Raw genomic sequence first — 16,271 nt, 5'->3', positions numbered from 1 at the left:
ATGGTAAGGAGGTACCGGGCTTCTCTTGAAACTGGCAGGGGACCAATGAGGTCGACGTGGATGTGGTCGAACCTTCTATGGGTAGGCTCGAACTGCTGTGGTGGGACCTTGGTGTGTCATTGGATTTTTGATGTCTGGCAGTGCGGACAAGTCCTGGCCCACTCACTGACCTGTTTGCTCAGGCCATGCCAGACGAACTTGCTGGCGACCAGTCGGACAGTTGATCTGATGGACGGGTGCGCCAACCCGTGTACCGAGTCGAAAACTTGTTTCCGCCAGGCTGCAGGAACTATAGGGCGGGGCTGACCTGTTGCGACGTTGCAAAGGAGGGTCTGCTGACCTGGATCGACTAAGAAATCTTGGAGCTGCAGGCCCGAGACTGCGGTTCTGTAGCTAGGCAGCTCATCTTCGGCTTGCTGTGCGTCAGCCAGGACCGCGTAGTCTACACCTGTACAGGCCTCAGTATGGTTGGTCTGGAAAGTGCGTCAGCGACGACATTGTCCTTTCCGGAGACATGTTGGATATCCATTGTGAATCCGGAAATGTAGGACAAATGTCGCTGCTGACGAGCTGATCAGGGATCGGAGACCTTGGAGAAGGCGAAAGACAAAGGCTGATGGTCAGTGAAAGTGGTGAAAGGCCTGCCTTCTAAAAAGTACCGGAAATGCCAGACTGCCAGGTACAGCGCTAGAAGTTCCCGATCAAAAGCGCTGTATTTCATTTCACGTGATCTAAGGTGCCTGCTGAAAAACGCCAAGGGATGCCAACGGCCTTCGATAGTTGTTCCAGTGCCCCACGACCGCGGTGTTGGATGCGTCCACCGTGAGGGCAGTTGGGATGTCTGTCCTAGGGTGTACCAGCATCGCGGCATCTGCCAGGGTGTCCTTGGCTTTAATGAAGGCAGCCACGGCCTTGTCGTTCCAGGCGATGTCCTTGCCCTTGCCAGACATCAGCGAGAACAAAGGGTGCATGATACGGGCTGCTGCAAGGATGAACCAATGGTAAAAGTTGACCACCCGCAGGAATTCTTGCAGGCCTTTGACCGTGTTGGGACGGGCAAAATGGCGGATAGCGTCTACCTTGGCGGGTAGAGGTGTTGCTCTTTCGCTGGTGATTCTGTGGGCTAGGAAATCGATAGAGTCGAGTCTGAATTGGCACTTGGCCGGGTTGATAGTGAGGCCAAAATCACTGAGACGGGAGTACAGTTGGTGGAGGTGGGAAAGGTGTTCTCGGAGGTCATGGCTGGCGATTAGTATGTCATCTAAATAAATGAACACAAAGTTCAGGTCACAGCCTACCGCGTCCATCAGCCGCTGGAAGGTCTGCGCGGCGTTCTTAAGGCCGAACGGCATTCGAAGGAATTCGAAGAGGCTGAATGGAGTGATGAGCGCAGTTTTGGGGACGTCGTCAGGGTGGACCGGGATTTGGTTGTATCCCCAGACGAGTTCCACCTTGGAGAAGATGTGGGCCACGTGTAGGTTCGCCGTGAAGTCCTGGATGCGAGGGACGGGGTAGCGGTCTGGGGTAGTGGCGTCATTCAGCCTGCAGTAGTCGCTGCAGGGCCTCCACCCGCCGGTGGCTTTGGGGACCATGTGCAGGGGGGGAGGCCCAGGGGCTGTCTGACCTGCGAACAATCCCCAGCTCCTCCATGCGGCAGAATTCTTCCTTTGCCAGGCGGAGCTTGTCTGGAGGTAGTCGTCGTGCTTGGGCATGAAGGTGTGGCCCTGTGGTAATGATGTGATGCCGCACCCCATGTTTGGGCATCGAATTTGTAAACTGAGGTGCCAGAACCAATGGGAACTTGGCTAGGAGCTTGGTGAACTCGTTGCCAGACAGGGAAACGGAGTCCAGGCGCGGGGCTGGTAGGCTGGCCTCTCCCAGGGAGTAGGTTTGGAAAGTTCTGGAGTGCACTAGCCACTTCCCTCGCTGGTCGACTAACAGGCTGTGGGCCCGAAGGAAATCGGCTCCCAGGAGAGGCTGGGTGACGGCAGCAAGGGTAAAGTTCCATGTGAAATGGCTGTCGCCGAATTGTAATTGAACTGTACAGGTACCAAAAGTTCGTATCGTTGTGCTGTTTGCGGCTTTGAGTGCAGACCCTGTTGCCTGCTACGAGTGTCGTGGCCATTCTGGGGCAAAACACTGACATCTGCTCCAGTATCGATGAGGAAACGACGCCCGGACTGCTTGTCCCAAATGAATAGGAGGCTGTGTTGGCGGCCAGCCGCTGTAGCCATCAGCGGCAGCTTGCCATGGCATTTCCCTGAAACTTGCAGGGTGGGCGGCATCGACGGGCGTCCAGGCCCCACCTCTGATGGTAGAAACACAGCTGGTCGCCAGTGTCATCGTCTGTGTTTCTGGGGTGTGGTCGCTCGGTTGCTGGGACTGGTTTAGGTAGGCATTGGGCCCGCGGTCTGGCGATTTGGCCGACGGACAACCCACTCTCGCGTTTGGCCTTCCACAGGACATCTGGGTTGCTGAAATCGGCGTTGGCCAACAGCAGGTGAATGTCGTCAGGTAGTTGTTCGAGGAAGGCCTGCTCGAACATCAGGCAGGGCTTGTGTCCCTCAGCCAAGGCCAGCATCTCATTCATCAGGACCGATGGGGATCTGTCCCCCAGGCCGTCGAGATGAAGCAGGCGGGCGGCGCGCTCGCGACGGGAGAGGCCGAAGGTCTGAATAAGAAGGTCTTTGAAAGCCGGGTACTTGCCTTCCTCCGGAGGAGACTGGATGAAGTCTCCGACCTGGGCAGCTGTCTCCTGGTCCAGGGAGCTGACCACGTGGTAGTACCGTATGGAGTCAGAGGTGATCTGCCAAAGTTGGAATTGTGCTTCGGCCTGGTTTAACCAGACGCGGGGCCAAAGCGTCCAAAAGGTGGGCAGCTTGAGTGTCACTGCTTTGGCAGCTGCGTTGTCGTCCATTGTGTGGGTCCAAAATCCGTTTGGACCGTTGGGGTCACCAATGTAGCGGCTGCTACTGCGATGTGAAAGTAAGACACTAGTTGATGAGTTGCAAAGCAAAACTGATTTATTTTCCTGCCTTGCGTGGGCCTTTTAAGAGGAACGGTTCCCGCCCACTGAAAACAGAAATGACGTATGCGCTACGTCATCAAACTTTTCCCGCGCGCGGGTTCTCCCCATCGCTTGGGGAAGACAAAGGCCCTGTGCCACCTTGGGCCTCGCCACTCCAACGACGCGCGACCCAACCGCTGAGCCAGTTCACTTGCTCGGACAGTGAGTCGCTACATTATTATCAATTTTAATCATAATGCAAAATCCTCAGGAGTGAATTGCAGATCAATTTTTGTCATAAATTAATCTGGATTAAGATTGAGCCTTTTTCAGAGAAAGGGATGAGACCAGTTTAAAACTGTAGTGCTCTATCCATAACACCATAAGTGGTAGGAGCAGGAGTAGGCCATTCAGCCCCTCGAGCCTGTTCTGCCATTCATTAGATCATGGCTGATCCAGCATTTCACAAGTCCACTTTCCTGCCCTTTCCCCATAGCCCTTTATTCCATTATTGATTAGAAATCTATTTATCTCAACAGTCCACTCTCTCCCGAACTATGGGCCAACATTCCATTCGCCTTCCCTATTAACTGCTGCACTTGTGTGCCGGCTTTCTGTGTTTCATGCACAGGGGCCCCAAATCCCTTAATGATGCATCTTTTAACATTTTTTCTCCTTTTAAATAATAGCTTTTTTCATTCTTCCTTTCAAACTGAAAAACACATTTCCCACGTTATACTCCATTTACCAACATTTTGCCCACTCATTTAACCTATCAACATCTCTCTATAAGCTGTTTATATCTTCATGGTACATATGCTGGTAGCTCCCCCATAATTAGTTTGTTATCCCTGCAGCAATATTCATCTCTTTGCAATTTGCTTATTAGTAAAGAGGAAACTGAACTGTATTCATATTGCTGATATGTAGCTGGTTCTTTGAGTCCCCCTTGTGTGTGTTAATAGAACTCACTTTTGGACGTGTTTTTGTTTCCACAGCGTGTCAGTGAAAAAGTTGGTGGTGCAGAGGGAACCAAGCTTGATGATGACTTCAAAGAAATGGAAAAGGTAAATGCTGTACCTATCTTTCTGAAAAGTTTACTTTATTACCATATTCCAGTCAGCAAGAAAGCATAATTTCAAAAGAAGTTAGAAGGTTATGGACTTGGTGGTTACCTACATGAAAATAAACAGAGTGAATTGGAAAGGAGCAGAAAGATTAAGAAAATAGGAAACGTTAGGGACTGAGGTGATATTGGGGAGAAAGAGAAATAAGTTAAAACTAAAAGTATTATGTCTGAAAACACGGAGCACCTGGAAAAAAAGATGAATAGATAGAATAGATAGGAATAAATCTGAACTGAGACATTGCAGTGTGATCAAGGTTGTCAGCTAAATATTCCAGGAGACCTAACATGTAGAAGAGGTAATGGATAAGAAGGCTGTGAGGTTGTGGTGGTCAGTTGTCCTGATAATAAAGGATGGAATAAAGACAAGTGCAGGACACGACTGGCTCTGCCACCTGCTCCTGCAGCATCTGAAGCCTGCACAGCATCCAGAAAACAACATAACTGAGCAAATAGGTTAACAAAGCTGGGAGATTCGTTGAACTGATGGTATTCACTTGTCTGCTCAGTGATGGAGTTGGGGAGTTATGGAAGGTTGTGGAGTGGAGGAAAGCAGGTTAGTGGATGGAGTTGGGGAGTTATGGAAGGTTGTGGAGTGGAGGAAAGCAGGTCAACTTCCCTCCCATCCCATTCACTGCTCCTTCCTGTCATTTCTTTGTTACTTCCCCGTGAGCTACTGCTGGCGTGGTCATGGTCTGATCTTTACTGCCATCTGCCCCTGGCAATTGAGCATAAGCTTGATGCCTCGTCATTCTGGCACATGAATTATTTCTAAGAACACCAAGCTAAAAGTGGAAACATAAATGGAAAGAAATTGAGCTGCTAGTGAGACTAAAGAATCGGGCAGAAAATGAGATTTACATTCACACGTTAGAGGGGATGAAGAACAAAATGTGATTCAACTGTAGCACTTGAGAATTGGAGGTGGTTCCAAATGGAAGAGTGTGATTGAAAGAATTAAATTGTCAGCAGTGGAACAGATGGCCTGGGATAAAGTCAGCAAACCAAATTGTAAGCCTCAGGGAGCGAAGTTAATGAGGAAATATTAATCAGAGGGGAGAGCCCATTTCAGCTCGAATAAAGGGTTGTTGCCAGTGTAGGTGGTTTGATTACACACAATATTTTGAATATAATTACTTTTTAGCTTTCTATTAGCCTCTTCATTTGCTGCTGTGGATGTTTAAAACATAAGAACCAACGCTAGGAGAGGTTCCTTTAGTTGCTGACCTGTTATTTCTCTTGGTTACTTTTACTTGTTTCTTGCTGATGGAATGTGGGTTTGTGTTCAGGAAATAATGCCCCTATTTCTTTCTTCCATGTACCTGAATTTGGAAAAATGTAAAATTATTCCTTCCAACATCGTCCAAAATCCTTCAAATTGTTGCCAACCAGACTGTATTGGCTGCTATCTGTTTTACAGTCTCTCTCTCTCTCTCTCTCTCTTCTCTCTCTCTCTCTCTCTCTCTCTCTCTCTCTCTCTCCCTCTCTCTCTCTCTCTCTCTCTCTCTCTCTCTCCTCTCTCCTCCCTCCCTCCCTCCCTCCCTCTCATATGCACACACACTTTTCTTCTCACAGTCACACATGTTAGTCTTGAAACTCTATCACATACCACAATACTTACAGGCACTCTACAATAGAATTTCATTGGAAAGCCTGTGCGATTGAGTGCTTACCATCATGAAATCTATATGTTGCTTCAGGGTCATCGTCATACAGCATGGAAGCAGGCCCTTTGGCCCACAAAATCTGTGCTGACCATCAAGCACCCATTTACACTAATCCTACACTAATATCATTTTTATTCTTCCCACATTCCCATCAACTCACTCCAGATTCTGCCACTCACCTAATGCTAGGGGCAAATTACAGTGTCTATTTAACCGATCCACCTGCATCTCTGGGATGGGAAATGAAGCTGGAGCACCCAGGGGAAACCCTTGCAGTCACAAAGCAGGCTCCACACAAAAAGCACTGGAGGTCAGGTTTGCACCTGGGTTGCTGGGTCAGTGAAGTAGCAGCTCTACTAACTGCACCACTGTGCTATCTTGTGTAGGTGAAGCTAAAGTAAGTAGAGGTTCTGGCCAATCATCGTCAAGCTCTACAGCATCCTCACACCCGTTCTGCAACCTTCACCCACCGGCCAGTGGTTGGTTCAGCCTTTCACAATGGCTTGCTAAGTTTGAAAGGGGACTTTCCTGAGCAGAGCAGGAGCCATAGAGACTGATCTGTGTTGGTGTCCTGTAAGTTAAATATCTTTTGTTTTGTTGCAGCTTTCCCTTAGGACCCCCTACCCATACCCACTTGAACACTGTCAAGGCCCCAACCTCAGCAGACTTCAGATGCGAAGCGTGACTCCTGACATACTTGCTGTTCCTTCCGCTCTCCAATTGCACAGCATACTGGGTATTGGGTTTTGAGTGTGTTAAACACACAAGAACTGTGTTAATGTAACTGTGTTGGAAACTGTTGGGGGGAAGATGTCCTCCCAGGGGAGAACAGCTATGACAGCCCAGTTAATGGCACCATCGTGCACACTGCTGTACAGAAGGGTGGGGGTGGGAAACAATACAGAGAGAGCAACAGTGGTAGAGGTTTCTATCACAAGGGCGTCAGATAGATGTTTCTGTTGCCACAAAAGAGACTCCGGGTTATTATATTGCCTCCTGATGCCAGGATCCAGATGTCAGAGCAGCTGCAGGACATTCTGAAAGAGAAGGGTCAACAGCCAGAGGTTGTGATACATGTAGGTACCAATGACATAGGTTAGAGAAGGGATGAAGTCCTGTAATACAAGTTGAGAGAACCAGGTAGCCATTTAAAGAGCAAGACGTCAAAGTTTGTAATCTCTGGAGCAACAAACAAGAGGCTGGAGGAACTCACTATGTCATCTCGACCTTTTGTGTTCAGACCCTTCGTCTGGACTCTGGTTCCATGAGCTAGTGAATATAGGAATAGAAGGGCAGGTCAGATGAAGGGATGGTCCAGGAGGATGAGCTTCTGGTTTCTGGATCATTGGAATCGTTTCTGGTAGTCTAACTTCAGTAGTAGGGAAGATACTGGAAAGAATACTCTGCCTTTTTATTTGTCCTGCCTGGACTCCAGATGAAGGATTTCAACCCAAAGTGCCGACTATCCATTTCCCTCCATAGGTGCTGTCTGACCCGCTGAGTTCCTCCAACCTTTTATGTGTTGCTCCAGATTCCAGCATCTGTAGTCTCTTGTGTCACTATTTTCTTTGGTTTTTTCCTTTTCATGAGACTCTGGGAAACTAATTGTGTCCTCATCTGTGAGGACAGAACCAAAGTATTTCTTTGTTTCCCATTTTAAATTTCTAACGTGCCTCTTTCCTGGCGTTGAAGAACCTCTAGCTCTTTCACTCTTTTTTTCTTCCCTCGCTCACAACACATCATGCATGTGCACAGTTTGCACTCCACACATGCATGTAGGCACAAGCTCAGATCTTTGCATGTATTCAGGGAACAATGTCGTGACTGCAAAATCAGTTGAGCATAATCCAGCATTGATAATTAAAATAATAAATCTGAACAATAATTCTGTCAGAAATTTCTATTGTTCTATAAATCATTTGAACATTTCAGTCAGTGTTATAGTTTTGTTTGGAGCTAATCTACATAAGATTGATTTGTGGTTCTAAATGAAGGATGATTTTACAATGAAATTGTACGTTGTACTGATCTCAGATCAATGCTGAGACCCCAGTTGATCATTGAGGGTGGGTTCAGTGTAATGGACTGCACTGGAATTAACTCTGACATTTTGCTTGTATAATTAAAACACAGCTGGTGTGAATTCATGTCTGACTAATTTGTCTGTGGGCAGGGTGCCGTAACCTTGCAGTCTGGTTTCTGGACAGGGTTTATTTGTTATTGCTTATATTTACTCAGAAATGATCTTATCAGATCCCAAGATTATTGGAATGGTGAGAGTGATTGGGAGCTGGCCTGACATGGATAAATGTGATTTACAGAAATGCAGTGTAGGTTTCATGAGAGTATGAGCTCCAAACTGTAAAGTTTATCTGAAATTGAATCCAAACTGATTTCAGTCCCAACTGTTATATTGAAGTCCTGTGGATTGATAGAGATAGTTAGCTTATACAGCTGAACAAAGCCACACTGGAGAGAACACAGATTCAGATTGATCTACCAAGGGAAGTTACTCCTTCCCAGTCCTAAGAGAGGCATCCCTTCATCAGCTATGTACTATTTAACCTGCTTGGGACACTTGAGCAGGTGGACCACAGAATGGAAATAACTGCAATTTAAATGTAAATTAAAAGAAGATTACCTGAAGGAAAAATATTCCAAAGTCTGAGTCATGCTCCCAAAGGCACCATTTTCTTCTAGATTAAAGTCCTGTGATATTGCAAAGTGTGTAAGTTATGTGTACCAAGAAACCAAAGGTTAACATCACTGTATTTTGCTCTCATGGTTACAATCTGACTGCAGTTCAAGCTATGTGTAGTTTCAAGTTTGTTTCAATGGTGCCATTTATATGATGATCTGGTGAATTTGACATTGTATAAACAATACAAAATCAGCCATTGTTTCAATCTCTGATACTAAGCTACGAATATCTAATGAACTCTGTAGGTATAGAGGTAGGGGAGGACTGAACCAGGCTTGGCTGCAATGCTTTCCAAGGTGTCAGCATAAAGAGTGACCAGTAAGAAACGCACAGAAGAGTATTGGGTTGGCTCCATCCCAACAGGATCTTTCCTACAGTAGCAGAGACAAGAAAATAGAAGGGCATGCAACACCACCTGAAATGCAATGATCTGGGGAATTTAGTGCCAAGAAATCCTAAACCTGATCTTAATCAGAAGCTTATTGGGTTAGATTACCAGTGCCTGTGTGCCAGGACTGCTCAGTACTGACACTTAGCATAACTTAATGGCAATATAGAGGTTAATGTTGGAATGCATTAAAACTGTTGGGATAACAAAATATTCTATCTTATCCCACCACCAAGGTGAGTGGAGTAAGCCCTACATTCCTGATAAAGGAGCAGATCATAAAACTGGGTCTACTGTAAACTCTTTTTGATTTCTTATTTTCAGAAGGTGGATGTCACCAGTCGAGCAGTGATAGAAATAATGACGAAGACAACAGAATATCTGCAGCCCAATCCAGGTACATAAGAAATAAGAGCAAGAATTGGCTGTATCTGCTCCACTACTCAGTAAGGTCATGGCTAATCTGAACACTAATTTCATTCTCTGATGTCCATCACCCTTGATTTCCCTGAGGTCCAAAGGCCTGTCTACCTCTTTCTGCCTATTTCCTCTAAATTATTATTTCTTAATAATTTAGCCTTCTCTGCTCAGTGGGGTAGAGAAGTAAAAGATTCACAACTCTCAGAGAAAAGGACTTGCTCCTCACCTCAGCCTTAAGTGGATGCTCCTTTTTATCCTGAGACCATGCCCCTTGGTTTGAGACTCCCCCACCAGGTAAACATCCACACAGTATCTACCTATCAACCTCCCTCAGAATCTTTAATGCTTCAGTGAGATCAGCAAAAAGATCATGTAATATGAATCTTGTTAACTTCCGTAAGGTAATGGTCTGACAACATATCTGGTCTGCTGTATGCACACTGTGTGCAGTCCAGTCTCCCCTGGAGATTGTAGGGAAGGATAAACCCGCAGAATCCAAGGTGTGCTTTTGTTCCCCTGGGATAACAAACCATTGAGTTTGCAATATTTAGTAGGTTATTTGCATCACTTACTCAGGCAAGGGTGCTGAGACTAATATCTGTTTAGGTTCAGCTGTTTGAGTCATTGCTCCAGAAATAGACTGGTTTAATAATTAATCTACTGCCGGTCTCAGTTTCTATCCCCATGCCTTCCTGGCATTTGAGTTTAAAGACAGTAGTGAGATTTTAGCATGGTGAGGATTCTCTTTCTCTGCAAGGAGCAATAAGATTCTTTGGTGATACACTTTAAGGGGTAGAAATTTGATGTGGGCAGATGGCAAAGTGTATAGACAGATTCCAAAAACATAGTCTTGTCACCCAGAAGCATGAATTTTATAACATTCATTGCGTGTGTTATTGCTGTTGATCCCACTCATAGACCAGATATCTCACGTTTTGGCCTACTGGATTGAAATCTCGAGGTGTGCTTTTCTGTCACACATGGAGCTTCATGCCCTAGTCCCATCTCTTACTGGGCCTGCTGGTCCTTCCCACCAGCTGTAGACCCACTTCAGATAGACCTCTTCATTTCTCCACTCAAGACTCTGGGACCACAGCAACCTCAGTGCCCTGATAAACATTCATACACAAGTGTCTGAGGATGTTATCCACCAAAAAGCAAGCTCCTTTAAAACTGCTTCCTGATGGGAGCAGAGCAGGAAGTGGAAGCCCTTTGTTTTAACACCTGCCAGCTCTAATTTATGAGAGAATCAAAGCTCCCAAAGATTTTTGAAAGATATTTCTATTTTTTTTAAAAAGAAGATTTTGCCTTTTGTTTGATAAGTCACATTCCTGTCTCAGAAACTCCACATGCATGAATAAGACACTTAGGAGGTCTCAGTATGTGCTGTATTCATACAGCCTGAAACTTCATGCCTTTTTTCTTAACATTGAATTATTAATGTACTGGCAAATAATTCCAGGACACGATGCTACACAAATCAGTTTTTGTTTATGCAATCCAGTATGTTGTTGTTTATTGAATACCTCTTTATGTTCTGTACCTTGATCCAAAGAGTAATTATTTATCTCGTTTTAAAACTCCATTAAATGATTGCACTTTTTTTGTGAGTAGTTGCACAGAATACAGAATATCGGCCTTCATTTTGACTGCTGAGTAGTTTTCTTAATGAATTTCACAAAATTTCAAAATGACAGTGCCTACAGGCATTAAAATCCTCTTGATCTTCAGTCATTATGAATTAGGGCAATTTGTAGCAAGGATTGACAACACTCACCCTGGTCTCTCTCAGATCCCATGAGTTTGGCTCTTTGATCTACTGGAGACAGAACGTTAGAGTGGTGGAAGATTATTCCATGAGATGGAGCTGGGTCTTAGGATAAAAAGGCACAAAATGTGAACTTGGTAATCTAATGTGCCTTCTACAGACAGTGCCTGAGCTAAATACAGCTCCAGATCTGAACAGAAGATATAACCTTTTTGAGATGTTACTTGTGGAAACAGAGATCTGGTGAAGAAAGTGGGGTTGGGGATGGATAGTTTAGACCACATCCTCAATAGCGTGAGGCCCCTTGAGTTACATTGAGAGGCAATGTGGTCAGGCTGAGGAAGAATAATACTCAGTGGGTAAAGGTGATAGAATTATCTAAACAAAGGAAGGAAATTGGGCCTGACAAGTGTATTTCCCTGATGAGAATCTGAAGGAATATCACAGAAAGGAAGGTACATTGTTCAGGAATACCTTTGAAGAAAGAGACAAGCCTGGAAATTCTACCCACTGCACAAAGGACTTTTTTTTTAAATCCCACCCACTGGCTCACTGGGCCAAGCTCCCCCATCCCATGTACCCTCCTTGATGAGCTTACACCTGGAGTGCAACATGCAGTTTTGGTCTCCTGATTTAAAGAGGATACACATGGATAGGAAGGCAATTCAGAGAAGGTTCACCAGATTGATTCCTGGGATGAAGCGCTTGCCTTATGAGGCAAGATCAGATAAATTGGGCTTATTCTCACTGGAGTTTAGAAGAACAACAGGTGATCTTACTGAAATGTATTAGATTCTGAGGCAGATTGACAGATTGGAGGCTAAGAGGACCTTCCCTCACCCCCATTGACGGAACCTAGAACTGAGTGCAAAATTTCAGAATAAGAGGTCTGCTACTTATTTGTTGCACCCAGAAGGAGGCCATTCAGGCCATCAGGTCCTGGTCAGCTTCCAACAGACAATCCCATCTATCTCCCCTTCTATCTCTTTGTAGTTCTGCAACCAACTCTCTCTTAAATGTCCATCGATAACCCCTTTTAATCTTTTGTTACCTCCTTACACGGAGGGGTAATTTACCTGCCAGCCAGCTATTTGAGGCTGTGGTAGGAAATTGGAACATCCAAGGAAAACCTATGCAGCCACAGGGAGAACATGCAATCTCTGCACAGACAGCACCAGAGATCAGGATCGAACGCAGTTCACTGGAGCTACGAGGCAGCAGCACTAACTGCTGTGTCATAGGGCTAGCCACGCAGCAGTTCACATATTGAGAGAAAAAAGGATTTTTTAGTAGATTGCTCCCGCTCTCCCATATCTGTGCTTCACATTTTGAAAACTTTTGAAGATTCAACTGTGGTTTGTGCAGCTTCCTCTTGTATATTAACCCATGGTATTACTGTGGCGAATCCACACTTCAGTCCTTGTACAGCCAACATACCCTTTACCCAATGTCCTGCCATAACTTTTGCAGAAATTGTCAAAACTCCAATTTAAATATAATGACTGGGTTTCAGATGAGAGCCATTGAGCCAAAACTGTACACAAACACTTCATTGTTATCATAAGCTTAAAAATGTTTAAAGCTACACATCCTTTTGCAGTGAAGCAGATTGCAGCAAGCCCTGTGTGCTGTCTCTGGCCAACACCTGTACCATAAGGCTGTCCTCAAACAGGACTTCGTCCTCTGCTTGCTGCACCATCGACTGTGCATCTTGGTGCTACTTGCACCAGGCAAACACCAATGTCCACTGGAACAGGCGTTGAGCATCAGCCCTGCCAGATGGTAGCCAATGATATGAGAACTTTGACGCTGGGGAGATGTTTTCTCGTTATACAATGCATGTGTATGTAGAGCAAAATTTATAATTTCACTTGAATGGGGAGCCAAATGTCAGTTAATAGAAACTGGGCTTGGTTATGATTTCTGTTCTATGTTCAGCCTCCAGAGCAAGACTGACGATGATCAACACAATGTCAAAGATCCGAGGACAAGAGAAGGGACCCGGCTATCCCCAGGCAGAGGGCCTGCTGGGTGAAAGCATGATCAAATTTGGCAAGGAGCTTGGTGAAGAATCTAATTTTGGTGAGTTTTTAGCATCCATTCTCACACATCCACATACTTCCTCACAAGCACACATGTTCCCAAATGCAAACACACACACACACACACACACACACACACACACACACACACACACACACACACACACACACGCGCTGGAATCACATACATGCACACCATAAACACTCTCACTCTCATTCACATCACTGTGCACACATACCCTTCACATCCCTGTTCACACACTTGTGCATGTTTAAACAGACTCACATACTCAAATAAATGTGCACATATGCACATTGGGCTGTGTTTCAAACATAATTCTGGTTGCTAAATTTGAACCAATATTTTTTCAAATGTACAATAAAATGAGAGAATGGCAGCGATGGATGGATTTAGAAAAAAATTAAGTGACCATACTGTGAAATCCTAAAATATGTCGTTAATATGAAAGGTGATCTCTGCATTTTTCTCTGAATTGCTCCTGCTCTCGCTCAGAGTGCAGTTTGAGTTGGCGTGTTCAGCCAGTCCTCCTCATCCACATAATGCAAATGTTCTTTCGTAAACAGTGCAGCTGTATGATAGGAAGACCCTGAAAAAGGCATGGGTCATTTTCCTGTTTTTTTAACATATAACACATTAAAGTTCCTTCGGATAGATAAATGCTTTTCTGGTTTTGAAGTAAGTTATGAGGATTGGGAAAGTTGCAGTGTTCTGGCAGTGTGTCTCTATATCTGAACTTCTGCACTGAGGCCAAGTACTTGACCGATACCCACCTTCTGTTTACTGGCAAATGCATTTTGGTTAAGATCAAAATTGGACTTGTAGTAAGGTCATTGAGTAATAGAGCTATAGAGCACGGAAACAGGACTTTGGCTCAATTTGTTCATGTCGACCAAGTTACCTAACTGAGCTATTCCTATTTGCCTGTGTTTGGCCCATATCCTTCCAAACCTTTCCTATACATAACTGTCCAAATAACTTTTAAATATTGTAATTGTACTTGTCTCTACCACTTCCTCTGGCAGCTCGTTCCAATAGGTGGTTGTACATTCTGCTCACCCTCACTGCCCTAGCTCACCTAGGAAGAATATGGGTGTTTGTGGGATTGAGCTTGCAAGGGGTCAGTATCTTTAGTGGGGAATGTGGGGGAGATGGGAGAAGAGCAATATCTGCTGTGGCTACCTGGAAATGGGCAGTGCTAAGAGCAGGATTCAGAGTATGATTCACTTGTACCAGAAATTTTGTCACAAAGTATTGGGCTTTTCAAGATGATACAACTGAAAATCAGAGTAGACTGTGTTTGTGACCACCACCACCACCCACCCAACTCCCAGCTTACTTTGCAACTTACTTCCTCTCCAATCCCTATCCAATTCTCCTTTGACTCCACCATCTTCACAGGAAGGAAGTTCCAGATTGTCATCACTCCCTGTCCAAACAAAATATTCCTCCCATCCTTCCTGTGTGTTTTATCCCATTATATTAAATGCATGCCTTGGCCTTTCGACTATCCACTAACCCTGGCTTCTCCAGTCTAACCTCATGGCTGGAACTCCTCATCCCTGCAACCATATTTCCTGCATCCACTTTTGGACTAGCACATCCTCCCTGAGGAATAGTGACCAGATTTGGACACAGCATTCCACAAAGCCCAGAATCCCATGTGTTTTACTGATCACTTCCTCAACATGTCCTCCCATCTATAAGAGTTTCTGCAGTTACACACCCTGATCCAACTCTCCCTGTGTACCCTCTGGAACTGGTCCATTTAGTTCATATTGTCTGCTCTCATTTTCTAATCGTAAAGAGTATCTTTTCACGTTTCATCTATTATTTCAACTACCACTTGTCTGCCCTTTCTACTGAACTCTGTGTCCCCTCTTACAAGCTGTTCTTATCCTCTTCAATGTTGAACACAGCTCCAAGTTTAGACTCGTTCGTAGGTTCTGAAATTATACCCCACACAGCAATTGTCAAGTCATTAATATTATCAAAAAAGCAATGGTCCTAGAACTGGGTTCAGGGCAGCACCATTCTATTACTCTCCAATCTGAAAAATAGTTTTACACAATTCTTTGCTTTCTGTCCTTGAGCCAATTTTCTATCCATGCTGCTACTGATATCTTTAGTCCATGAACCTCAAGTCTGCAGTGTGGCACTTGTCAAATGCCTTCTGAAAGTCTAAGTAAACAAAATCTACTGCCCTCTCCTCATCCACCCTTTCGTTATTTCATTAAAAAACAATCAGATTCAATCAAAGATGATTTATCTTTAATAAGCCTGTGTTGGTTTTCCTTTATCAACTCAAACTTCACCAAATGTAGATTAATTATTTCCCAATTATTGTTTCTAAAAGGTCTCCTATCGCCAAGGTAAGTCTGACTGGCCTGTAGTCTTTTTGAACAAGAATGCTGCATTTGCCGTTTTCCAGTCCAATGCCAGCGTTACTTTGAAAGCCACTGCTAGTGAATTTGTAGTATTTCCTGTTTCACCTGGAAGGAGTGTTTGGGCCCCTGTGCAGTGTGAAGGGATGAAGTAAAGGGCAGGGGTTGCATCTCCTGAGGTTGCAGAGGATGGTGCAGTCAGAAGGGAATGGTACTCTCCGTTGGAAGAGTGGGTAGAACGTCTCATTCCAGTCCCCCTGGAATGCTGCAAAGCGAGAAGAGGAGGAAGATGTGTGTAGTTGTGACATTTTGCAGATGTTAGATGATCTAATATATGTGGAACATGAAGGGTGGTTAACTTTCTAAATCAAATGAATAAATTCAACTTTAAAAGGTGCACACATCAGTAACGAAGGATACCCAGCTTGCAGGTCTCATTTTGGTCAGTGTCTTCTTTAATAATTTTCACTTACCACCAGATAATTTCTGGAGACACGAGAGACTGCAGATGCTGGAATCTGGGGCAAGGCAAAAACAAACTGCTGACGGATCTCAGTGGGTCAAGCAGTATGCAATTTTTCCCCCCAGGTAATTTCTGATTTGCCTTCTTATTGTACCTTTGTTTTCCAGAACAACCCACGCATCTTGTCATGCCAGCTTAATCTGAGGTTGGTGGGGGTGTGAATGAGGCAAATGTGAGCAGGATGTTCCAGCCTGCACAGCTCAACGTGAATATTATAGATGTATGA

At 44.9% G+C, this 16,271-nt stretch overlaps 1 protein-coding gene across 1 annotated transcript in view; it reads left to right on the top strand.

Annotated features, from left to right (window-relative positions):
- The window catches only part of LOC127572727 (endophilin-A1-like), a 152,218-nt gene that overhangs the window by 110,010 nt on the left and 25,937 nt on the right, over positions 1-16,271 (top strand). Inside the window, 3 exon segments of the mRNA XM_052020276.1 lie at positions 4,006-4,074; positions 9,214-9,286; positions 13,016-13,159. Of these exon segments, the coding sequence (XP_051876236.1) occupies positions 4,006-4,074; positions 9,214-9,286; positions 13,016-13,159 (286 nt within the window).

The sequence above is a fragment of the Pristis pectinata genome, chromosome 7 (assembly GCF_009764475.1).
Source record: "Pristis pectinata isolate sPriPec2 chromosome 7, sPriPec2.1.pri, whole genome shotgun sequence".
NCBI lineage: Eukaryota > Metazoa > Chordata > Chondrichthyes > Rhinopristiformes > Pristidae > Pristis > Pristis pectinata.
This window is presented reverse-complemented; position numbering and strand designations above follow the sequence as displayed.